Genomic DNA, 24748 nt, shown 5'->3' with positions numbered 1-24748 from the left:
AGAAATGATTACCCATGCTTTTATTTCTTCTCACTTAGATTATTGTAAAAGTCTTTTTCTTTGTTTGAGCAAAAGAAATCTTGACCGTCTCCAGTTAGTCCAGAATGCTGCTGCAAGGCTTTTAACTAAGACACGAAAAAGAGAGCACATTACACCAGTGTTACGCTCATTACACTGGCTTCCAGTACATTTTAGAATTCATTTTAAAATCTTAGTCCTGACTTTTAAAGCTTTGAATCATGACGCTCCTGCCTATATTTCTGATCTTTTAGAACCTCACACTCCCTCTCGCAGCCTGAGATCATCTAATCAAAGGCTGTTGGTAGTTCCCTGAACATGTTTTAAAACCAGAGGTGATAGATCTTTTAGAGCGGTGGCCCTCAGGTTGTGGAATTCTCTCCCTCCATCTCTACGCTGCCTGGATTGTATTTATTCTTTTAAACATCATCTTAAGACTCACTTATTTAGACTAGCTTTTAATTAGATTTGCGCTGTATGTTTGATTGTACCGTATTATGTTTATCTGTTTTATATTATTGTGAAGCACTTTGTGTTTTTTATCCTGTGAAGAGTGCTCTATATAATCAATAAAGTAAAGTAAAGTAAAGTAAAGTCATCAGTAAGTGGATCTGCAGCAACAATGACTGAGTAACACTTCTGCTGCTCTGATTCTTGGATTGTACACACACACACACACACACACACACACACACACACACACACACACACACACACACACACTGAGTGAGGACACCACCTTGAGAAAGGGTAGGATGGGGAGCTCTAGAGTTTCATAATCAGATAACTCTGTTCTTGCAATAACTGAAAGTTACTGTGACGGTCTGTGGTTGTGCAACTTTGTGCTTTTACAAATGTTACGCAACTTAGTCTATTTTTTTCTGATCTGAGCTGGTGATCTGAAATAGATCAACAGCTTTAAAAGTTATGTAACACCATGTATTGTTTTATAACTTCTAAAGTTACAATAGTGTTTTAGGACAAACCTTAAACTTCATTTTCATTTTCAAATCCAGCTGTAACATAACATTGTACAAAAAGTAGCCCGTGAGATTCCCTTAACTCTCTTATTACCCAGCAACTAAGCATCTTTTCAAGTACAGGTATACCTAAATGGTAAATGGTAAATGGCCTGTATTTATATAGCGCTTTTACTAGTCCCTAAGGACCCCAAAGCGCTTTACACATCCAGTCATCCACCCATTCACGCACACATTCACACACTGGTGATGGCAAGCTACATTGTAGCCACAGCCACCCTGGGGCGCACTGACAGAGGCGAGGCTGCCGGACACTGGCGCCACCGGGCCCTCTGACCACCACCAGTAGGCAACGGGTGAAGTGTCTTGCCCAAGGACACAACGACCGAGACTGCCTACACTGACAAACAGCACAAAATAGATCCAGAATTGAATAAGTGAGCAAAGAACAGTCCCGATACATTAAAAAATAAGCAGGAGTAATCAAACATGCAGCAAATCAATCAATAGGATAATGAAGCGCAGGTGAAGACAATCAGACAGAGCAGACACAAAAGAAAGCAGTAAAACAAAGGTTTTCAGTAAAACATGAAATAACTAAAAGACAGGTAACACAGGATAATAACAGGAAAGGGACAAACATTCAGAAAAAAATTAAGAAGGTAAGAAAACAGAACAGAAGCATAAAAAAACAAGAACAATTATAAAACAGAGAAAATATGAAAACTGTGAAAAGTTGTAGAGTAGAAAAAAGGAACTATTCAAATAAAACAGAAGAATTTCAAGAGAGTAGAAATTCTCAGGTCTTTAGATCGAAGCTTAAAGGCAGTGACAACAAACAACAATGGACTCCTCACACATTGGTGAAAACTAAACACACACTGAAGTGGATGTAAATGTCAGTCGCCTTCAGCCCACATTCACAGGTCCAGCTCTGACTCCCTTAACATGAACTACAGAGCTGTTAATGAGAAAAACAAAACTGTCTTCATTACCGTCACATGGAGCTTCCCCCGGAGACCATCATCTGTAACACCGAGTTCTGGCAAGGGAGGGAGGCTAAACGTTATAATAAGGAAACACCCAAAGAGGCATTTTTGGGGGAAGTTTTGCAAAATCAGTCCATTTAAAATCTTGAAATCACTGTTTTGTTACTGAAGGTAGTTTAGTTTGAGTTGTTTTTGGCTGAGCTGTGCCCTTAATCACTGATGTGCAGGAAGCAGGATACACCACTCAAGATTTCGGTAAATCTTGGTTTATTTTCCACAAATCAACCAATCAATAAAAAAAAATAAAAAAATGTTAAAACCCACAGGAAACACAAAGAAGCAGAAAACACTGTAAATATAGATGATTTTTAGACTGTAATTCTGTTTTGTTTTCAAGTTTAATTGACTTGGAAAAAAGTCCAAATGTAACACACTAGAAGTTCATCTCTTCCAATTACAGGTATGTAGGAATATTTACAAGAATACCAAAGTTGAGAGTAACATGGCATTACTGTTATCCACCAAATCAATTCAACATCATAGGAAATAAATGAAAGTGTCTAAATATGTAAGGAAAGCCAGTAATGAATCTTAGAGTGTAGTTTTACAAGAACAGAGAGACCAACCATCAACTTCGAATCAGACACATTTACAATTAAAGAAGATGTTTGTTAAAATTATTTTCAATCACATGGTGGAGAGAGGCAGCACGGTGGCACGGTGGTTAGCACTGTTGCTGCACAGCAAGAAGGTCCTGAGTTCAATTCCACCATCAGGCCGGGGTCTTTCTGTGTGGAGTTTGCATGTTTCCCCCGTGTCTGTGTGGGTTCCCTCCGGGTACTCCGGCTTCCTCCCACCGTCCAAAGACATGCAGCTTGTGGGGATAGGTTAATTGGATAATCTAAATTGCCCCTAGGTATGAATGTGTGAGTGTGAACGGTTGTCTGTCTTGTGTGTTAGCCCTGCGACAGACTGGCAACCTGTCCAGGGTGTACCCCGCCTCTCGCCCTATGACAGCTGGGATTGGCTCCAGCGACCCTGAGAGAGATTTTCTTTGTTCTTAAAACAGGAGAGTCTCGCCGTAATGTGCCTTGTAGTCAGGCTCAGGTTTTTTTTATGTGGACACTGAAGAATGAAACTAAAAAACTGGCCCTGCTGCTGCATTCCTGCTACATTTACTGACTGACTTTAAACACACTCATATTTAATAAATACACCGCATGAAAGTTTTTAGCTATTTCCCCCAAATTGATAACATTCACAAACACTAATGTTGCATGGTTTGGTAAACCATTCCAGATGATAATAGTCACATGCTTAAAATGCCCTGTCTTTGGATTTGGAGTATTGCTAAGCTTTGTACAGGGTGGGCCATTTATATGGATACACCGTAATAAAATGGGACTGGTTGGTGATATTAAAGTCCATTAGTATATGTGAGGGGGCAAACTCCTCAAGATGGTTGGTGACCATGGTGGCCATTTAGAAGTCGGCCATCTTGGATACAACTTTTGTTTTTTCAATAGGAAGAGGGCCATGTGACACATCAAACTTATTGGTAATGTCACAAGAAAAACAATGGTGTGCTTGGTTTCAACGTAACTTTATTCTTTCAGGAGTTATTTACAAGTTTCTCTTTGTTTACAGCCATTGACATGTCGAAGAGGTTAACACGTAATGAGCAGATCGAAATTGTGTTGATATCTGGTGAACGCAGTAACTGGGTCATTGCAGCAGATTTCAATGCAAGACACCCTATGAGACCACCCATCTCCCATTCTACAGTTAGCAAACTACTTGCTAAGTTTCGTGAAACTGGTTCAGTGTTGGATTTGCCAAAATGTGGACGCAAGAAAACTGTCACTAATGAAGGAACATCAGTGGCTTCATTCAGCAAGAGCCCACAGCGTAGCACTCGCCGCATGTCACTGGAGAGTGGCATTAGTCGAACATCCCTTCGGCGGATATTAGCTACTCACAAATGGCACCCTTACAAACTCCAGCTACTGCAGCATCTCAACGAGGATGACCCAGATCGCCGCACAGAATTTGCAGAATGGGCAAAACAAAAATTGGAACAGGACCCTCAGTTCACGCAGAAGATTTTGTTCAGTGATGAGGCAAACTTTTATGTGAATGGTGAAGTTAACAAACAAAACCACCGCTATTGGTCTGACACTAACCCACATTGGATGGATCCCTCCAAGACTGTTAGAACAACAAAAGTGATGGATTGGTGTGGTATATGGGGTACAACAATAGTGGGTCCATTCTTCATCAATGGAAACCTCAAGGCCACTGGATATTTGAAATTGCTACATGATGATGTGTTTCCCTCTTTATGCACTGAAGCTGGCACGTTCCCTGAGTTTTTCCAGCAAGATGGTGCACCACCACATTATGGGTGCCAGGTCCGAGCATTCCTAGATGAACAGTTTCCTGGAAAGTGGATTGGTCGTCGTGGGCCAGTTGAATGGCCCCCAAAGTCTCCCGATCTGACCCCCTTAGACTTTTATCTTTGGGGTCATCTGAAGGCAATTGTCTATGGTGTGAAGATACGAGATGTGCAGCACCTGAAACTATGGATACTGGATGCCTGTGCTGGCATTTCTCCTGCGGTGTTGCTATCAGTGTGTGAAGAGTGGGAGAAGAGGGTTGCATTGACAATCCAACACAATGGGCAGCACATTGAACATATTTTATAAGTGGTCAGAAACTTGTAAATAAATGGTAAATGGCCTGTATTTGTATAGCGCTTTACTAGTCCCTAAGGACCCCAAAGCACTTTACACATCCAGTCATCCACCCATTCACACACACATTCACACACTGGTTATGGCAAGCTACATGTAGCCACAGCCACCCTGGGGCGCACTGACAGAGGCTCATGAAAGAATAAAGTTACGTTGAAACCAAGCACACCATTGTTTTTCTTGTGACATTACCAATAAGTTTGATGTGTCACATGGCCCTCTTCCTATTGAAAAAACAAAAGTTGTATCCAAGATGGCCGACTTCTAAATGGCCACCATGGTCACCAACCATCTTGAGGAGTTTGCCCCCTCACATATACTAATGTGCCACAAACAGGACTTTAATATCACAAACCATTCCCATTTTATTATGGTGTATCCATATAAATGACACACCCTGTAGAACACCTGTGCTGAAGGGTGAAATACAGCATAAGATTAATGGGTTAGTGAGGTATGTTGAGGTTAATGTTTTCTTTTTACTTGTTAGATCACCATGGCAACTAATGTTGACAGTATTTCTTTAATATAATGAGACTTAGCAAACTTAGCAAAGACACACTGAAGAAACACAACTGATGTAAAATCCAGGATAAAGAGGGTCAGTGAATGCAGTGTTGAAGGTGTGGAGGTGGATCAGAGTGTCAGAGGAGACTCCGTAGAAGGACAGAGTGCCAGCAGGACAGTCCACCTACACTGCTGCTCTTTTAGAGACAGAGGAGGAGGAGGAGATAGATGTGTATCTGTTATTGTACCTTACATAAAGAGGACCATGATCAGAGCAGCTCAGACTCCAGGACTCTCATTTTTAACAAGTACAACTTCTGATGGGATCACACATTAGTGTGTCACAGTAACATACAGCATGCAGAATCAAACTGTTGAGTTAATCACTTTACCTCTTGTTCTAGGTTTTTGGTCATGTTTCTTTGACTTCTTGTGCTCTTTTGCTCTGCCCTTCTTCTTCCTCTTCTTACTGTCTTCATCTGATGAAGTTGTACTCATGGAGGAGTCAGAACTCACATCAAAAGACCCATCAGAGGACAGTGAAGGCATGCTCAATACCTCACTGGAATCCTTCTTTTGAGAGAGCTAGTAAAACAGTTAAAAAGACAACACAGACAAAATTACTCATCAGAATGCTTATGTAAGTATTCAACCAGAGGAAATATGTGAAAAGCTATGTAATGTTTTTAAGAGTGGAATTACATGTTGCTAATTGCTCCTTTAGATAGTCCCTTTCTTTGGTGAGCTCATCAATTTTATGCTTTTGCCACTCTAGCCTCATCTTATAGATCTCCAACTCTTGTGATTTTCTTCTGTCTGCCAGCTGTGCAGTTGGGGCAACAGTCACACCTAGAGAAAATTAAAAACAAAATGAGACTTAGCTATAAATAAAATTAATAAAACAAATAAATGCACAAATACAATTATAATACCAATGTACACTTTGTAGAATTTAAATAACAGCAAAAGCATTGCAGTCATTAATAAATAGCCTACAATGGTAACATTACAAACTATATTTAGTTATGGCCAATTTGACTATAATTATATATTAACGCATTTCAAACATAGTGCATTAGATTGTATAATGTAGAGCATTTAGTGTGAATTTATATTGCATAGACATGCAGCAAAGTAGGAAGTAAGGACTGAGAAACTAAATTACAGAGAGCACAATCAAAAGTTACAGCCCAGAGTAACACCAAAGGCAATAATCCTCATTTAATCCGACTAATAAAATAAACTGCACAGTGTTTTTCCCGGTATCCAAAACTTAAATGTAGCTAAACGCTAAGTAGATGTCCTATTAGCAGCTGAAAAGCTACCTGCTAATAGGCGGTGGGTGCAATGACTGTAGAAAACATGGATGATGATGATGTGACAGCTCCCCAAAAAGTATAGGTTATAAACCCCGCCTCCTCCATGTTAGCGGATGTGTCACGGACCCGGCTCTGGACGACTCGGGGGGTCCGTGAGCAGTGTGGTTTGTTGTTGTTATTGTTATTATATTATTATTATTGTTATGATTTGGTGATGTGGGTGTTTTTCTGCACAATGCTGTGTTATTCTGTGTTCCACTCATTATATGTATAGGCAGGGTGTGGGTGTGTATATGTGTGTGTCTGCGGGTGTGGCTGGAGGATGGAGGACAGCCACCTGCAGGCCTAATGGGTGTGGCCCTGCGGGAGGACTGGCCACACCTGAAGTTCCTGCCACACACCTGTTGCTGATCAGGGCTCATCGGGGGAGCTTTAGGAGAGTGTTGGAGCTCCCACCGGCGTGGGATCATTGCGTTGTTATCCCAAGTTAGTGTGTGTCAGCGTATGACAGTGCAGTTCGTGTATGCCCGCGGGGATCAGTGCTGACGGCTGTTTCTGTGGTTTTCCTGCAGGCGGAAGAGTGGACCAGAAAGGCAGCACGCTCGGGGTGTGCGGAAACACGACAGCGGGGAGCACAAGCACAGACGTCAGAGGGGAGCACACACACGGGAGTCTAGGGAGCAATGGGGATGTATTGTGTTTACAGCTTTCACTGTAAATAAAGTGCACTGTTTGCATCGCAGAATCCTGCGTTTTGGGTCCTCATTTCCCACATCCCCACGGTTTGTCTTGGCAATCCCTGACAGAATGATCCCACCAACCACCATGGACCCAGCAAACTCAAGAGCTGTCACGAAGGAGGGATCGCTCGCGTAGCTATGGGATTACTGCCAGAGCGTAATCCAGGCTGTAGATCCACACAAGAGACACATACAGGTAGTGTTTTTGGACAATTACCTCTCATCCACTACCTTCACCGCAAACTTTTTGGACATTAACAAACTTACGTTATTGGTCACTAGTTTAAGGGATAGCTCTAGTTTTGAATTATTTGGCTTGGGTGGCCTGAGCAAGGAAAGTCCGGCTGCTCTCCTAGAGGCTCTAGCCGCCTGGTTTTTCATGCATCGGCGGTGGGCTTTCCCGTTGATGCTTGCGGCACAATTGCTTGACCCTCCATTACAGAAGAGATGTCGCCCTCGCCATCATCACCCCATTACGCCTCCACCCACTCCTGCGGTTTTGGCCCAGTCAGCCTGCTCATTACTGCAGTGGGTAAACCAGACTCAATTGTTTCAATAAATCCTGTCATTGAAAATCAAAACACAGATGAACAGCAGAGGACGGTTTCCATACACACGGCCCCGCCTTCACGGAGGAGAAGGCGTCCTCGCAAGCAGTGTTCAGCCATATCTACACTCGCTCCTGTGCTTGTTGAAGATTCAGGACCAGCGGCTCTGGACGCCACAGTGAGTAAAATGGACTCTGCCAGGGTTGTAAATTCCCTCCCTGTGAACATGGAAATAGAGACTATAGCCGCTACGGCAATTAACAATGGAGAAACTGTGAAAGGTGTAACTGAAACCCCAGTGGAGATTTTTGGACCACCGACACATGAATGTGGCCTGAGTCCTAATTCTGGGGCAGAATTTTGCATAGTCAGCCCTGAAGTAGTTAGCTCAGAGTCGGTGGGGTCAGACACTGTTTGCTTTACCTCCAAACACTCAGAGAATGTTCACTCTGAGACTGTGAGCTTGGAGCTAGGGAGCTCAGAGCATGCAGACCCAGATGACTTTTTGGCCCAGTCTGGCCACATGGAGACGGAGGTTCTCCCCAGGGCTTCCCCAGAGGCCGAACTGGAGGCCTCAGATGCTTCTGGACCCCTGGAATTTGTTGAGCCAGCTGTAACATTATCATCCTCTCCACCCTTTGCACACATCCTCTCCAACCCTTTGGTCCTGGCGTTGCAGTAAACGCCAGGACCGCCTCCTACAACGCGGGTCTCGCCACTGGTGATATGAGCGCCTACAAAGCGGCCTCATACGGCGTGCGGCGCGCGGTGATAGATGCCAAACGCCGGTAATGGGAACGTGTGGAGTCCCACTTCCACCAGGGCGACACACGGAGTATGTGGCACGGACTACGCACCATTACGGACTACAAAGCCAGGGACACTGCGCCGATCAACGCCGACTCTGCATTCACCAACGAGCTGAATCAGTTCTACGCCCGTTTCGAGGTTAGCCAGGCGGCTAATGCTATCTACCGCCTGACTACCGAGGACAGTGACGTCATCAGCGAGAGACCGGTGACCAGCATCGCGGAGCATGACGTCCGAGCGGCACTGAGGAGAGTGAACACAAGGAAAGCGGCGGGGCCAGACGGCATCACCGGCCGTCTGCTGCGCTGCTGTGCTGACCAGCTAGCAGGTGTGTTCACTTACATCTTCAACGAGTCCCTGGTGAAGTCTGTGGTCCCCACATGCTTCAAAAGATCCACCATCATCCCTGTGCCCAAGAACAGCAAACCCTCATCCCTGAACGATTACCGGCCAGTTGCACTGACCTCGGTAGTAATGAAGGTGTTTGAGAGGCTGCTGAAGAACATCATCTCCTCCTCCATCCCAGACACCACAGATCCGCTGCAGTTCGCCTACAGATCCAACAGATCCACAGAGGATGCCATCGCCCACGTCCTACACACCACTCTCAGCCATGTGGACAAGAAACAGGGTAACTATGTGCAAATGCTGTTTGTTGATTACAGTTCAGCGTTTAACACAATAGTGCCCTGCAGACTGTTCACAAAGCTGAGGGATCTGGGACTTAACAGCCGTCTGTGTGCATGGGTGTTGGACTTCCTCACTGGCAGAACTCAGGTGGTGAGGGTGGGCAGGTGCTTCTCCAACAGCATCACCATCAACACAGGAGCACCTCAGGGATGTGTCCTCTCGCCACTGCTCTACTCCCTCTACACTTCAGACTGTGTGGCCACCCATGGCTCCAACACCATTGTGAAGTTTGCTGACGACACAGTGGTGTTGGGTGCCATCTCCAACAACGATCAGACGGCCTACATGGATGAAGTGAAGAATCTGGCATCGTGGTGCCAGGACAACCACCTCCAGCTGAACGTCAGCAAGACCAAGGAGCTGGTGGTGGACTTCAGAAGGGGTCAGCACAGAGACTACAAGCCCATTATCATCAATGGAGCTCCAGTGGAGAGGGTGCAGTCCTTCAAGTATCTTGGTGTCCACATCTCCTCAGACCTGACATGGGCTGCCCACATTCAGGTCCAGACCAAAAAGGCTAGGCAGCGCCTGTATCACCTACGACAACTGAGGAAGTTCAGGGTCTCTCCAAAGATCCTCAGGATTTTCTATACAGGCGCTGTGGAGAGCATCCTCACACAGAACATGACATCGTGGTTTGGGAACAGCTGTGTGAAGGACCAAAAAGCTCTCCAGAGAGTGATCCGTACAGCAGAATGCTGCTGCAGGATTGCTCTCCCCCCGCTTCAGGACACCTACACCAGGAGATGCCGGACTAGAGCAGCGCAGATACTGAAGGACCCGTCCCATCCTGGCAACAAACTGTTCCAACTTCTGCAATCTGGTAGAAGGTTCTGCATCATCCGGGCAAGGACAGAGAGACTCAAGAGGAGCTTCTATCCCCAAGCCATCCGGGCCCTAAACACACACACCCGCCCTCTCACATCATCTATAATTGACTGAGACAGGACTCTTCCAGACACTAAACCAAGGCACAATGTACATTTCAAATTCCTTTAATTTTAAATATGTCTATATTGTCTATCCTGTAAAATAGTCAGATGTCTATTCATATTAATGTACAGAATTCACCTGCTTGCTGCTACTACTGCACGTTCACCCAATGTATATACTATATATATATATATATATATATATATAATGTTCTTCCTCTACACCCCCCCCCCCCCCCAATTTTTTGCACATGTCGAGGAGTGTGTCAGGCTACATTTCACTGTGTGTTATACTTGTATAACTATGCATGTGACAAATAAAGAACCTTGAACCTTGAACCTTTCATGTTAGCCATATCACCCTCAACTCAGTCTGCTGCTCAGCGTGTAGTTCAGCTGTCATCTGTTCCACCATCCACATCCACTACTCTGCCACCACATCCACCGCCTGCTGCTGCCGTGTCACCGCATCACCGCCAGATGAGGAGCTCAGTGTGCTGGAGCAGGAGCTCGGCGAGCGGGAGGAGCACACACCGTCGGTAGAGGAGCTCGGCGAGCGGGAGGAGCACGCTCCGCCGGCAGTGGAGTTCACCAAGCCTGAGGAGCCTGTGTTGGCCTCGGATGAGCTCAGCAAGTCAGAGGGACCAGCACGGTCACCACGTCTACGTCCGGCGCGGCCACGTCCTGCATGGCCAGCACGTTATGGATCGTGTGTCATGTTACATTGTGGCTCACCGGAGCGGCAGCACCGCTGCTGCCGGACCCATGGCAGGCTGCCAGAGCTGCGCCGCCGCTGCCACCATTGGACGTGTGGCCGCTCTTCAGAGGTGTAGCACCACCGGCATTGGATCTGTGGCAGGCCACCGGAACCATTACGCCGCTGCTGCCAGACCCGTGGCAGACCACCAGAGATGCAGCGCTGCCGCCACTGGATCAGTGGCACCAGAACCTTAGCTAAGGACGGTAGTTAAAGAAGCCACATGTGCTGTCAGTGAAAGCTGCAGCTGTTTTATTGATAAAGTTAAAGACAAAAAGTCAAAAGGATTAATCATCCATGTAACTGTGTCACTATATATCAGCATTAACAGGACCTCAGTTTGGTGTTACAGAGCTGCTGATCTCAGACCTGCACAGATTCTGTTTTAAACACTTGATGTACTCCGCTGCATGAAGAGCACATTTCATTTTCTCTGACACAATTAAATAAAACCTGATGAAGGTCAAAGGTTGTCACTTGTATGTCAAACTACAAACTGGTGATCTGGAATTCTTTCACAGTTTTCTGCAGATAGTGTGTTATTTACCATAAAGTGATTCAGAGTTATTCTTACCAGGGTAACCAGAGAGGATAATATATTTTAAATATATAACTTTCTACAGGACTAAATATAATATCTTTATGTAAAAGTCCGGAGCCTCTGGGGAGTATCCGAGTATTTATAACATTACACAAACCAAAGGTCTCCATCACAGTGTTTATGAAATGCTGGGTTTATCTATCTTCTGGAGCAGGCCTACGAAGGAGTGCTGAAGATTTCCCTGTGTGGGAGCTGCTGGTGAAGATCATGAGTCCTGCTTGATCAATGCGATGAGCTTCTGTCTTCCTGGTGTTTCTTAAATGAAGCCTCTCTCAGTGGGTCAACAGAACTTCTGGCACAGGACAGCTGTGATGAAAGAAAGTGAAGAAGTTTCTCCAAACCTCTGGACCCAGGAAACCCAGCTTAGTCCTCATGGTCTCTCTCACTAGTTTCTCCCCAGGGTGAATTTAGCTGTTGATATAATATGGACTCTATTATTAATAAATGAAAAGAACAAATTAGACTACACTACTGAAACCTTCTGCTACTGTTTTTAAAGATTCCATGTTACCAGGCTGTAGACGGCTCTGAAGATTTAAACAGTTTTAGATCCATTACACTCACAGTCTTAAATGTTAAAGTCTTAAAGGACAGCATTATATTTTTGATATTAATAGTAACTCTGGGCCTCTGTGGAGTGTGCAGCTGATCTCATCGCTGTCTAAAAATGGATAACAACACCTAAGAAGTGCTGACTTATTCAATAATAGGTGTGCAGCATCGCTAACTAGCTAGCAACAAGCCTCCAACACAGTACATATCCTAGTGGGTAATCTAGCAAACGAATTAACAACAGAGTGATTTTAGATATTTTAGAACTATAAGATGATAAGCTGTGTGTCTTTTTAATAACAGTGAATTATTAGTTGTATTTATCTTAATTAAACGAGTCGTCAGTCGTGGTAAACCCATCAGCAAAAAACTGGAGCAGACAGGCTACGTAAAAAGTGTAGGGGGGCGTATTTGCGGTCATGTCCAGCGGGTGTGTGGGTGCCGGGAGCGTGACTCAGTCGCTCCACCTCAAGTCACTACCGCGCAGAATCTGGCTCCAAAAATGCAAGATGACAGCCTCCACAAGAGGGATATTTTGGCTTCATTTTTGCACAATGGGAGGAGGTGCTGTCGTGTCGTCCATGTTTTCTACAGTCATTGGTCTAAAATGGAGGTTGTTGATGGTAATGGCTCTGGTGCGGCTAGTTAGCCATGGTAAATGCTGATAATCACATGGCTACCGGCGAAAATAACGGAGGAAATCAGGACGGTAAACCAATTTCTGTCTTAGCGCATTTGCGCTGCTATGTGTTTTTGTGATCTTTTTTGCGGCTCATTCTGTGAATTTTGGTCAGAGTGTGCTGAAATTTGGTGTTTGGAATTGGTGATAGCTCTGGAACGTAACCAGCCTTTCTTTAGCCGGTTAGATGAAGTCTAAAGAATTTCTGGTACGGTTTTGTTGTTAAGCGGACCTGTGCGCATTTACGTAACTGCTCGTTTAATCTAGCTTGTTTTCGTTGTGTTTGGTGGTTGTAGAAAGGGTTTATATGAGATTTTAGCAAAGAGTCAGAGGTTTCTGTGGATACCACACATGTCGGGACTTATATTTCTGATCCCGTGTTATAATCGATTAAACGTGATCTCCTCCTTTTTCCCCCCGGTACCGGGGCCGTGGGGCTTAAGTGAACATGAACTGATGGAATCCATGAATATGAAACATGTTTCTCAATAAAAGAGACAGACATGTACAGACTGAACTAGCTGAACTATCTGAACTATAGAGCAAAACAATAAGCTAACATGGGCATAACTTTAGTAAAGAATTCATCTCAGACAGCACCCTCCAAAGGACTGTAGCATCAGTGATGGGAAGAGGGAGGTTACAGATGGCCGAGAGGCAGTCATGGAGCATGTGCATTTTCAGGTGGTTGTTTTCATGTCTGCTGACAGCCAAGCAAACACTTCAAAAGCAGGACATTCAGAGTTGGAGAGTCAACCACATGCAGTACAGTGAATTTTGTGTAAAAATGTACTCAAGGTCTCTGCTGGCTTCATGCAACCATTTAGCTAATGCTAGCCAAGTTAGCTAAGACTAAAATGTTTAGACCACGGTGTTCTGTTGCTGATGGCCCTTTGTAAGATAAAGTAAGCTGTTATGTGAAAGTTTATGGTAAAATATTCCATGTCATCATCTAAACGTCTGACTCTGTCTTATTGTTTCATTGCATAGTTAATTGTTGTTTTCACTTTCTTCTCACAGTCAACCATCCACATGTGAGGCTTTCTAGGAGCAAATTGAAAATCAAGGCTGCAGTAACATAAATGGTATAGGCAAGTCTGTCCTTCACCCCCTATGTTTCTCCATCTTTCCCCCTCAGAAACAATGCTGTTTAGGAGCTTAAAAATGTTTACAAGTTCTAACAGTGAATCACTCAAAATACAGATTTTTTCCCCCATTGTTTATATTAGAAGTAATTACTATTATTATGCTATAGCTATTATGGTGCTTACAGGTGTAATAGTGTATAGTGCTATATAAACTAGATAACTCACATAAAACTTTTTCTTTGCATTCCTTTTTGCTACAAAGCTCTCATTTCTTGTCATCTTGATATTATAAATCAGCCACACCCCTAATCAGTTTACTGGAGCCAATCCCAGCTATCATAGGGTGATAGGTGGGGTACACCCTGGACAGGTCATCAGTCTGTCACAGGGCTAACACACAGAAACAGACAACCATTGACACCTATGGGCAATGTAGAATTAGAATTTTATTATTATAAACTTTAAGTAATTTCAAACCCCTTGTAGTCCCACACTTGGGATATTTTGTCTTCTGCATTTAACCCATTCACTCGGTGAATCAGTGGGCAGCTACCAATCCAGCACCCGGGGAACAGTGTGTACCTTGTACGGTGGATTTGAAACCCCGACCTTCTGATTATGGGGGAACCACTCCACCTACTGAGCTATCCCTGCTCCCTGCTTTGCTGATTATTTTAATTATACTTAAATTTCGAGGAATTCCCCTGTAAAAAGGTACACTTCAACCACAGCAAGATCCTTGTTAACTTAATTCAGTACAAAGGACTAGATGTTACAGTCCCTGATAATGCATTGCTTTAGATGGAGAGCCTTTTGAGGGATGACTGTTTGGCAGCAGCACACATTGTTGTGTGCCTCAACTTTTGGTCTTTTACCCAGGCTAATCTGCCATTTTCCTTCCTTGGTCAGGTTTAGGGATTAGAGATCTGATCTAGATTATAATTGTAAAATTTGGGACACATCGTCAGTAGTGGACCTTGGCTTCATCGGGTGTTTCGGCCATTATCACTAGACACCCTCATCAAGGAGGCCCTGCCAGGGCTGATCAGGCCCTGGAGTGTGTCACTGGTTTATGTTAAATTGTTATTTCTCTTCTTCTTTTTTCTGTTTAGTTTCCTACAGTTTATTTTCTATCTATTCACTGCAACTGAGAAATAATACTTACCACGTTAGCATTTATGGAGCCTAGCTTCTTTAAAGGGATAGAAAAGGTGATAGAGAAAAGTAAGACAAAAGGGACAAGATAGGAGAGAGCAGAGAGGAGAGCCAGAAGGGGGGCGCCCGATATGGCTTCCCACACCTCCCCGCCGGATCGGGCTGTACACTCTACCTCCCCACTGCCTCCCAGAAAAGGGAAGAAGAGCAGAGGGGAGAAGAGCAGAATATTTCTTTTGTCTCGCGGTTAGCTGACTGCCTTAGCTGCCCGAGTGATGTCAGCCCTTTTTAACCATAGCCAGTAACTGGTCCTCTCAGCAGTGTTAGCTAGTTCTCTTATGGCCTGCCATTGCGCCTGTCCTCTGATCCCAATCTCTCTAAAGCTGGACATACACTGTTCGATTTTTTCAGTCACGTTATTCAGCTATTCTGCTCAAACTGCACGATTGACTCGCAGGGGTTAGAAGTTCGCAGGTCACGATGCAGGGTCTCACACTATACGGCCCGATGCTCTGATGCGACCTGAGTGCTCACACTGTGCGTCCTTAAAATGAAGGTTATAACAGAAAATCTGTCGCTCACTCTCCCTTTCTCTCCCTCGCTGTCTTTCACTCACACAGAGACACCACCACCATCAACTTTGCTAAATTGCTAATGAAAAACATTGATCATGCAGTTGTGATTGAGCAGCAACAACTATTTTCACAGTTGTTATGATAATTTTGTGAGGCCACATCGAAAAGGCTCAGATGAGCTTTCCAAAGTTCTACAAGTTGTGCTTCCATCGCTTGTGCCCAGATCACATGCTGCACTGCTGTGCTACTCCGTCTTTTTCGCAGACATTTATGTGTTTGTGCGTGCGCAGTGTGAGCGGCTGCAGTGACACCCTTACGACGGTCGGGAGGATTTCAAACAGAGACCAAGCGATTAATGATCGGGAGCTGGTCGTAAGGTGTTAATTGCTTCTCGTTACCCCACATATACTACACGATGCACGACGAAGACCAAACTTGGGCCGATCACCAAAACGGTCGCACGACTCAAAAATCGGCTCGAAATGGGCCAAAAATCGCACAGTGTAAGCCCAGCATAAGCATTTTTGGTGTTGTACTGGCAACAAAGCCCCTGCACCCCACTTCCACCGGGTGCACCTTGATGTTCCAGCCTCTATCCTCTACCTCAGCTGCCAAGTTGGCATACCGCAGCTTCTTACACTCAAATGCTTCCTTAATTGCTTCCTCACATGGTACCGTCAGCTCAATGACGTACGCAAGATTTCAGGAGTTAGACCAGAGGACGAGGTCTGGTCGCAGAGTTGTTGTTTCGATCTCTGTGGGAAAAATTAGCCTCTGATCCAAGTCCACTTGCATCTGCCAATCCCTGGCAACCTTCAGCGGGCCCAGGTCTGGGGTTGAGGGGCTTGTCCTCGGCTTGGCTCCTTCCCGGGCAAATGTTGATGAAAACTGACGCTCCTCTTGATTCATGAAAGGTGAGCGTTAATGGATTTTCTTTTGCACTCAAATTTCTCAGCTAGACACCTGAGAACCTGGTTGTGTCTCCATGTGTATCTGCCCTGAGTAAGGCTATAATAAATAATCAAGATTTATTTGTGACTAATATGATTTTGAATGTTGATTATATTAGCTTGGATGATCCAAATCATTGTTGATCTGATTTATTTATTTCACAGTTTAAATGGTGAAGATTTTGCAACAGCTAAAATTTGACAATAAGGTAACTTATGATTTAGGACAACTCAGTTTACTCACATTAGATATTGTGTCATTGCAGTTGTTGAGAGAGATTAAGAACACCTTCAGAGATCATTTCGAACCACTACACCAACATCCAGAGTTTTAGTGTAGGTTTTGGAAAATTTCCTGTGTCTGCATTGGTGTTCTTCAGGTCAGTCAGTGCAGAGATGTAGTAGGCAAACTGGGAGCTCTGTAAAGTGACCATGAAAGATTACCTGTATATTGTCTGTGATGGAATACCTTTTCATAGAGTGCACATGTGCCTCTCACCCAGTGAACTCACACATTTCAAATCAGATGAAAATGTGAAGTGATGCTGGTAAAATCACGGGCAAAATACAGATAATGTGCACAACTTTCAAATAAGCAAGAGCAGTTCTTTAGGACATTTAAATTGTCATTCTATGATTACCAGAAGGTGAATCATATTATCAAATACAGTGAAGACTATTGTATGTGTGCATGCATACAAGATTACACACAAAGCATCACATTTGAGTTTTTTTATTTTATTTGCAATTTCCATTTTTATTTAGTTTTACATTTTGTTTATTGGTGGTTCAGTTTTTAGCACTGCCACCGAAAACCAAGAACGTCCTGGGGTTCAGATCCACCAACTATCTATTGCCCCTCAGTGCGGAGGTAAACTTTGCAATACATTTTTAGTTTTGTAAATATAAAATAATCTTTTGCTTTTTGTATTTGTCTAAAGTTTAGCTATACTTCACTGTACTTACAAAACGTTGCACATGCATTCTGGTATAATTGCAATAGCAGATAGGTAATGTGCAGTGCATTTGGATCTTAAGAGGTGTTTTTGAAAGAATGTCTTACATTGACGTTGCCTTTCGTCATAAAAGATCTTGCTATAAAGCATTAATTCATGAATTACATTATTCATTATGAAATACATGGGACTGTGTAATCATCACTGGGTGTGTCATTTCTGTTTTAGTTAGTGTTATTTCAGGTTTCAGTTTTATTTTATACTGTTTTCCTGCAGGTGACCACAATGCGGCAACAAGACTGAATTAAGACTAGAAACCTGCACCATCATCTCATCTTTGCAGCTCTCAGTTTGGAAAGTAGACCTACACAATTGTCTCAAAGGTAAAATCTTCTGTTGGATAATTTATTAGTGTGCATAGCCTCCTCTGTTAGTTTTTAACAAACAGATGACACGTCAGTTGTCAGCAGAAGTGAAGAGAGGACAAAATGTAAAAGTTGAGAACTTCAGAATCTGAGGTTTGTCCATATTTGTAGAGGGACAGATCAGATTTAATTTTGTTTATATCATGCTCAGTCTTTCAAAACAAGAAAAGGCAGGATTCATACTGATTCCACAAAAAGACACAAATGTGAAATTACCTAGCTAACATGTTAGAGAGCTACAAGATGAAAATTATATGTGAAGAGATCTGCTTTTTTAAAATATAGCTACATGCTTGTATTTACATCTGTGACCATCTGAGGGCAGTAAGCACTCATTAATCAGTTCCTCTTTACTGACATCAGTGTTTCTCTCAGTTTAATAATATCCGTTTTCAAATATGCAGTGTTATCACACTGATTAAGTTCATTATTCCAACACTGAAATGAACTTCATCATCTCAGCTGAACTGAACTTCAGAGTAACACAGCATACTGAGGCTACATCCACACGTACATGGGTATTTTTGAAAACTGAGATTTTCAGCTTTTGTTTTTAAAAAAAAATCCTGTCCACATGTAAACGCAAAAATGAAGGAAAACGCTGCTAGGAACATGCCAAAGCAACAGGAGATATATTGCTAACCGTGTAGAAATGTTGGCCAATCAAAAGTCTAGAAGCCTGGGTGGGAAAGAGTAAAAAAAGATGGCGCATAGAAGCAGAACTGAGTCCTATGTGTGGAGGCACAGTAACTGTGTGTGTATATGTAAGCATTTAAACACTGCAGAGAGTAAAATTAACAGTAACAGTATTTTGTCTAAGTCTGCCATCGTAGAAATCCATTTCACCGAAACAATAATGTGGCGCACAGTGTGACGTCAAAAAAGGCGCAATCCTTTGACGCTGCGTTTTCTCTGTTTTCCGCGTCCACACGCAAACACAAAAACTGAGTTTTCGAAAATCTCCACCCTGGCAGGAGCTTTTAAAAATCTCAGTTTTCAGTGCCGTTTACGTGTGGACGAAAGGTGCAAACGCATAGAAAAATCTGCGTTTTCAAAAATACACGGGTACGTGTGGACCTAGGCTGATATTCAACGTGAAGCTTTGACAGAAAAACAGTTTAAAACATCAACTGATTGAATCCATGAATCTAAAACTGTGTTTCTGAGTGAAAAAACAGACATGTATAGACTGAACTATCTGTTCAACAATCAGAGTTTTACAGGACACTAACAAGACACTCTTTAAACTAAACTACACACAGACGCACTGAGGAACCACATGAGACTGTAAATCCAGGATACGCAGCTTCAGTGAATGTGGCGTTGAAGGTGCGGAGGTGAAGCAGAGTGTCAGGGGAGACTCTGTAGAAGGACAGAGTGCCAGCAGGACAGTCCACATACACTGCTACTCTGTTAGAGACAGAGGAGGAGGAGGAAATGGATGTCTTCTGGTTATTGTGCCAAACACAGTAACCATCATCTCCAGAGCAGAACAGACTCCAGGACTTATTATTCTTTCCAAACACACAGTCTGTATGTTTCCCCTTCTTTCTGATTGTTCTGTAACTCACTGATATATAAACTCTTCCTCTCCACTCGACCTCCCAGTAACAGCGACCAGTCAGACCATCTCTACACAGCAGCTGAGGATAATCAAATCTGTCTGGATGATCAGGATATGACTGATCCTCCTCCACACATGTCACCTTCCCGTTGTTGTCAGACAGTTTGAGATTTCTGTGTAGTGCGTTTGTGTCGATTGTGAGTTGACAGGAATCTGATGGAGAGAACAAACACAATCCAGCTGCAGTTATTGATGGTAAATGGCCTGTATTTGTATAGCACTTTTACTAGTCCCCCCCAGGGACCCCAAAGTGCTTTACACACCCGGTCATCCACCCATTCACACACACATTCACACACTGGTGGAGGCAAGCTACAGTTGTAGCCACAGCTGCCCTGGGGAGCACTGACAGAAGCAAGGCTGCCATATCGCGCCATCGGCCCTTCTGGCCAACACCAGTACGCGGTAGGTGAAGTATCTTGCCCAAGGACACAACGACCGAGACTGTCCGAGCCGGGGCTCGATTACAAGGCGAACTCCCAGCTCTTGAGCCACGATCGCCCATTGATCCATCATCTGTTCATTGATTGACTTTTTGATGATGACTTCTGACATCAGAGATGTGAATGAGTGATGTGACAGTTTGAAGATGGTTGAATGTGTGCTGCTTTGTTTTCATGATCACATATCACATTAAAACACACACTTACACTTCCTCAGACCTGGTCTCAACCATCGGACTCCAGCAGGCTCCACCCTGAAAGGAGGAGGGGGTCAGACCAGCACAGTCTCTTTCAGCATGTACACATGGACATTACATCGCTCTCATACACATACTGTTAGACAATGATAAAGGAAAAGTCCAACATTTTGACACATACACTTGAAGAAAATGTCTAACGTTCAAAAGAGCAAAAATCATAATCACATGACATCATAACCTCCATTATTAAGCATATGTTCAGGGAGCAGTTGACACATGCCACAGTCAAAATTCAACACACTGACATACAATCAGGGTGTCAGGGAGTGGTTGCATATAGTACATGTAAAGGCTGTACTAAATGCAAACAATGATGAAGCATAGGTACAGACCAGCCGTCAGTGTAAGACACATTTTGGGCTAATGCAGCAGTCATCACTGCTTTCTGCGTGAAAGAGGCCTTTAGGTTTCAATTAGGGTTTTTTTTTTAATCATAAAGTGTGCCTTACAAGGGTAGCCTCTGTTTCCTGCTGGGATGGCTCCCCAGCAGGCTCTCCGAGGGTTCAGACGAGGGTGAATCAAGGACCAAAAATATTGTACGAGTTCAAATCTCAGTAACCAAAAGAAACCAAAAGAAAAAAAAACAAAAAGAAAAACCACATACTTTTTTCTTTTGTTTTGAGTGAATTCCCCCTTTCTTATTGCTGGAAAAATGAACCACATGAGCCAATAACAAAATTATAAGGGAACATGTAGTATTTGGTTACTGAGGAAAAGGTAAAGTGTTTTTTTTTTTGTTTTTTTTTTGCAAATCTGTTTTTATTAGCATTTTTTTCCTTTTTAACAAACAGAACATACTTAAAGGACATTGTATAGTAATCATAGAAAGTAATAGGAGGCAGTGGAGGAGTTACATTGAGTAGGAGATTAGTTCAGTTGCAGAAACCTTATTCCAAGTTAGAATTTAATTATAAAATAAAATACTGTAGTTTAAGATTCCTATGTGATACCAAAACCTTCATGTTAAAAATTTGTTGAAACTAGGACGTTTGTCCAAATAAAGGACAGTAATAATAGTGCAGTACAGTCCTCAGGAACCTTGTAACCTAATACTTTTTGTAGAGTATCACCCACTGTTTTCCAGAATGAGTGAATTTTAGAGCAAGACCAGAAGATGTGAGAGTGGTTAGCTGCCACTTCACCACAGTTTCTCCAACAAGGCTGCTGTGTGCCCAACTGCCTACTCTTAATGTGAGGAGTGATAAAAAAAACCTAATAAAGCATTTCCAATTAAATTCCCGCCACTGTAGGGAATTTGTAGATGTTTGAAGTGAGCCACATATCTGGTACCATATTTCATCTGTAATTGATAGTTTTAGTTCCTCTTCCCATTTTGTCTTTACATATAATGAGGTAAATTTTTGGTTCTTCATCAAATTGAGGTATAATTTAGATACTAGTTTGGTAGTTTTTTGTTGGCAGGCATCACACATCATTTCAATTAAAGGGTTAATCATCTCAGCCTCAGCTATCTCTTTATTGTAATAATCTCAAAGTTGTAGATATCGAAACAAATTCTGTTTTTTCAATTCAAACATGTCTTTAAGCTCTTGAAAGCTCCTAACTTTGTCCTTTCTGGTAATTAAACAGAAAGCAGTTAGGCCCTCATTGGTCCACTCTTTGAAAGCCTTGTCATATTGTCCTGGTTTAACACTATTGCACAAGGCTATCCATCTCAACTTTTTGTGGCCACCCTTCAGTTTTAAATGTTAGAGTACCACGTTTGAAGTGAAAACTGGGTTATGGGGTTGAGTTTTGATTTAACAATGTCAGGTAAGGTATCTTCTCCTAACAGTGTTTGGACATTATAATCCGTGCTATCTTGTGTCTCAATCTGTTTCCACTTTGCAGTGTATTAATTATCACACCATAGGCATAGAGAATGTAATTGTGCTGCCTGAAAATATAATTAAAAATTAGGCAAAGCCATACCCCCTTTGTCCTTTGGCAACTGCAGAGTGGAGAAGCGTATTCTTGCCTTTTTGCCTCCCCATATGAATCTCAACAACATTTTATCCCAGGCCTCAAATTATTGAGATGGAATTTCAGCTGGCAGTGCCTGAAAAATGTACAGCAGCCTTGGCATTATATTAATTTTTTATTAAAAAAAACTAAACAAAACAAAAAAATGCACCAATTAAAAAATGATATGGCAACATGACATTTGGTTGTTTAGAAAGAGGGGGAAATTTTAGAAGTGACGGCGAGAGAGAGAGAGAGAGAGACGTGTAGTTAGTGTGTAGTGTTGTGGATAGTTTTGTGTTGTGTGTCAGAACAATGAGGTGACTGCTGTCTCCAGGTAAAAAACAGGAGTGATGCACCTGCTGTCAGACCTGCAGGTATCAGGCTGTGGTGTTCTCCTTTATAGTGGACAGAAATTTTTGGAGTGGCACAAATAATTTGTGTGGCATCTTATTGAATGCAGAACACCTGATTGTTATGCAAATAGTTTGAAATGGTTATAAATAAAAAGGGTAAAAGGTAAATGGCTGCAAATAACTTTGTTGTTTGCAAAATGTGTGCATAGGATTTAAAAATTGACAATTTATATTTGCATTTAAAGTTATGAAATATGATTCATTAAACATGTTTGTGGTTGTTACAGTAATAAATATAACTTTTTCTACTCTGATTTTATGTTTTTTGTGTGATTTTAGATCAATTGTGTTAATACAGTATGTCAAAATGAAAACATAACAGTAAATTCAGACACATGAGGTTGTGCTGAAAAGGATGATACCAAACAAGGCAAAGTAAATATTTTTTAAAGGTGAAATGTAGAGGGAAAATCAAAAGTACTTAAAAATGGCCAATTATACCCTGGACCCCAGGGGGTTAGACATAATGCAATAGTTACTTTTCAAGTAATTCATTACTTTTAGAATCCTGTAACTCAGTTACTAACTCAGTTACTTTTTTGAAGAAGTAAATAGTAACTATAATTAATTAATTTTTCAAAGTAACTTTCCCAACAGTGGTTCTTAGCAAGATGAGGTTTAGTTTCTCCCAAAATACCTGATACCATTACACAGGGAACTCGTCACTGCCTGGGGTTTTGTTGGATTTCTCTCTCCTGATTGCCTTGTTCAGTTCTTCTATTGTGATTTCCTTAGTAAGTACTTCGTTTCGGTTTTTCCCGATGCTGGGTAGATCTAGTGAGTACAAAAAAATTTCTTATTGATTGTACATCTACAGTTCCTTCTTGCAGATAGAGTTTCTGGTAGTAATTGTTATCTATTTCTTCTGGTTCAGTTTCCAACTCTTGAGTTAAGGAGTTTCTAATTTTGTGTATTGCTCTATCTATCTGCCGTTTTCGCAACTAATAATTTGGTGGATTTAGGGCCCAGTTCGTAGTAATTTTGTTTCAAATATCTTGCCTTTCTTTCCACTTTCTGATTCAATACATTTTCTATTTGTATTTTAACCTCTAAAAATTGTTTCTGTATTATGAGGTCCTTTTTAGTCCTGAAAATTTGTTCCAACTCTTTTCAGTTTTTTGTCATATTGGTTTTTTTTTTTTTATATATATAAACAAAAGAGGCTTTTGCTATCAAGCTTCCCTGCAGAACGGCTTTCATTGAATCCAAAGAATTAGAGGATTCACTTCTCCGTTGTTATTCTCTTTAATGAATGTATCTATTTCTCATTTAACATAATTTGTAATGGTTTCGTTATGGAGAAGCCCTACATGAAGGTGCCAAGCTGTGTTCATTGGAAGTGAGTCCAACTGAATTGTCAGAAAAATTGCTTTATGATCCGAGACATCTGCTACCCCAATTTTACAGTCTAACACTCTGTGACATTCTTCCTTTTGAATAATAAAAAAAAAAAATCAATCCAGGTGCGCACTGAGTGCGGAATTGAGTAATGTATGTAATTCCTTTGTGAATGGTGCAGTAATCTCCAGACATCCACTAGTCCCATTTCCTCAAGTGTCAAGTTTAAGTGTCTGTTTATATGTGTTTTGTATCTAGTTTGACTAGTTGTGTCCAAATTATAATTCAGTATTACACTGAAGTGTCCTGCATAAATACAAAGTCAAAGAGATCTTTAAAGAAAGTTTTGGGGCTATTGGGTGGTGATTATATAAAGACAAGAGTCAAAATACTATTTTTAGTTTTGCCCCTCACAATGATGTACCGTCCTTCTTTATCTTTTATTTCTTTAAAGAGGTCAAACAACAAATTGTTCGCCATAAGAATGGCCACCCCTCTTTTATGGCTGTTGATATGGGAGCTATAATATGTTTTACTATATCCAAATTTCTATAATTTCCATTGTGGTGACAAATGAGTTTCCTGCAGAAAGATTATATTCTTATTTTATTTTTCAATTTTTTAAAACTTTTGATTTGATTTCCCAGGCCATTAACATTAAGCAACATTATTTCCAGACAC

The 24748-nt window shown here is 42.2% G+C and overlaps 1 protein-coding gene across 2 annotated transcripts in view; it reads right to left on the bottom strand.

Annotated features, from left to right (window-relative positions):
* The window catches only part of LOC146680777 (protein NLRC3-like), a 69434-nt gene that overhangs the window by 11480 nt on the left and 33206 nt on the right, over positions 1–24748 (bottom strand). Inside the window, exons 11-12 of one of the 2 annotated variants that reach the window (XM_085449927.1) lie at positions 20299–20345; positions 19415–19801 (exon numbers count right to left, since the gene is read on the bottom strand). In XM_085449927.1, the coding sequence (XP_085306053.1) occupies positions 19415–19801; positions 20299–20345 (434 nt within the window). Of the gene's footprint in view, positions 1–19271; positions 19802–20298; positions 20346–24748 lie in introns of those variants that run through there. The other variant, XM_085449926.1, reaches the window with a different exon arrangement.

This window comes from Copadichromis virginalis, linkage group LG23, assembly GCF_057382275.1.
Source record: "Copadichromis virginalis isolate Kocher_CV1m ecotype Utaka linkage group LG23, C_Virginalis_male_GT1.1, whole genome shotgun sequence".
Lineage (NCBI taxonomy): Eukaryota > Metazoa > Chordata > Actinopteri > Cichliformes > Cichlidae > Copadichromis > Copadichromis virginalis.
This window is presented reverse-complemented; position numbering and strand designations above follow the sequence as displayed.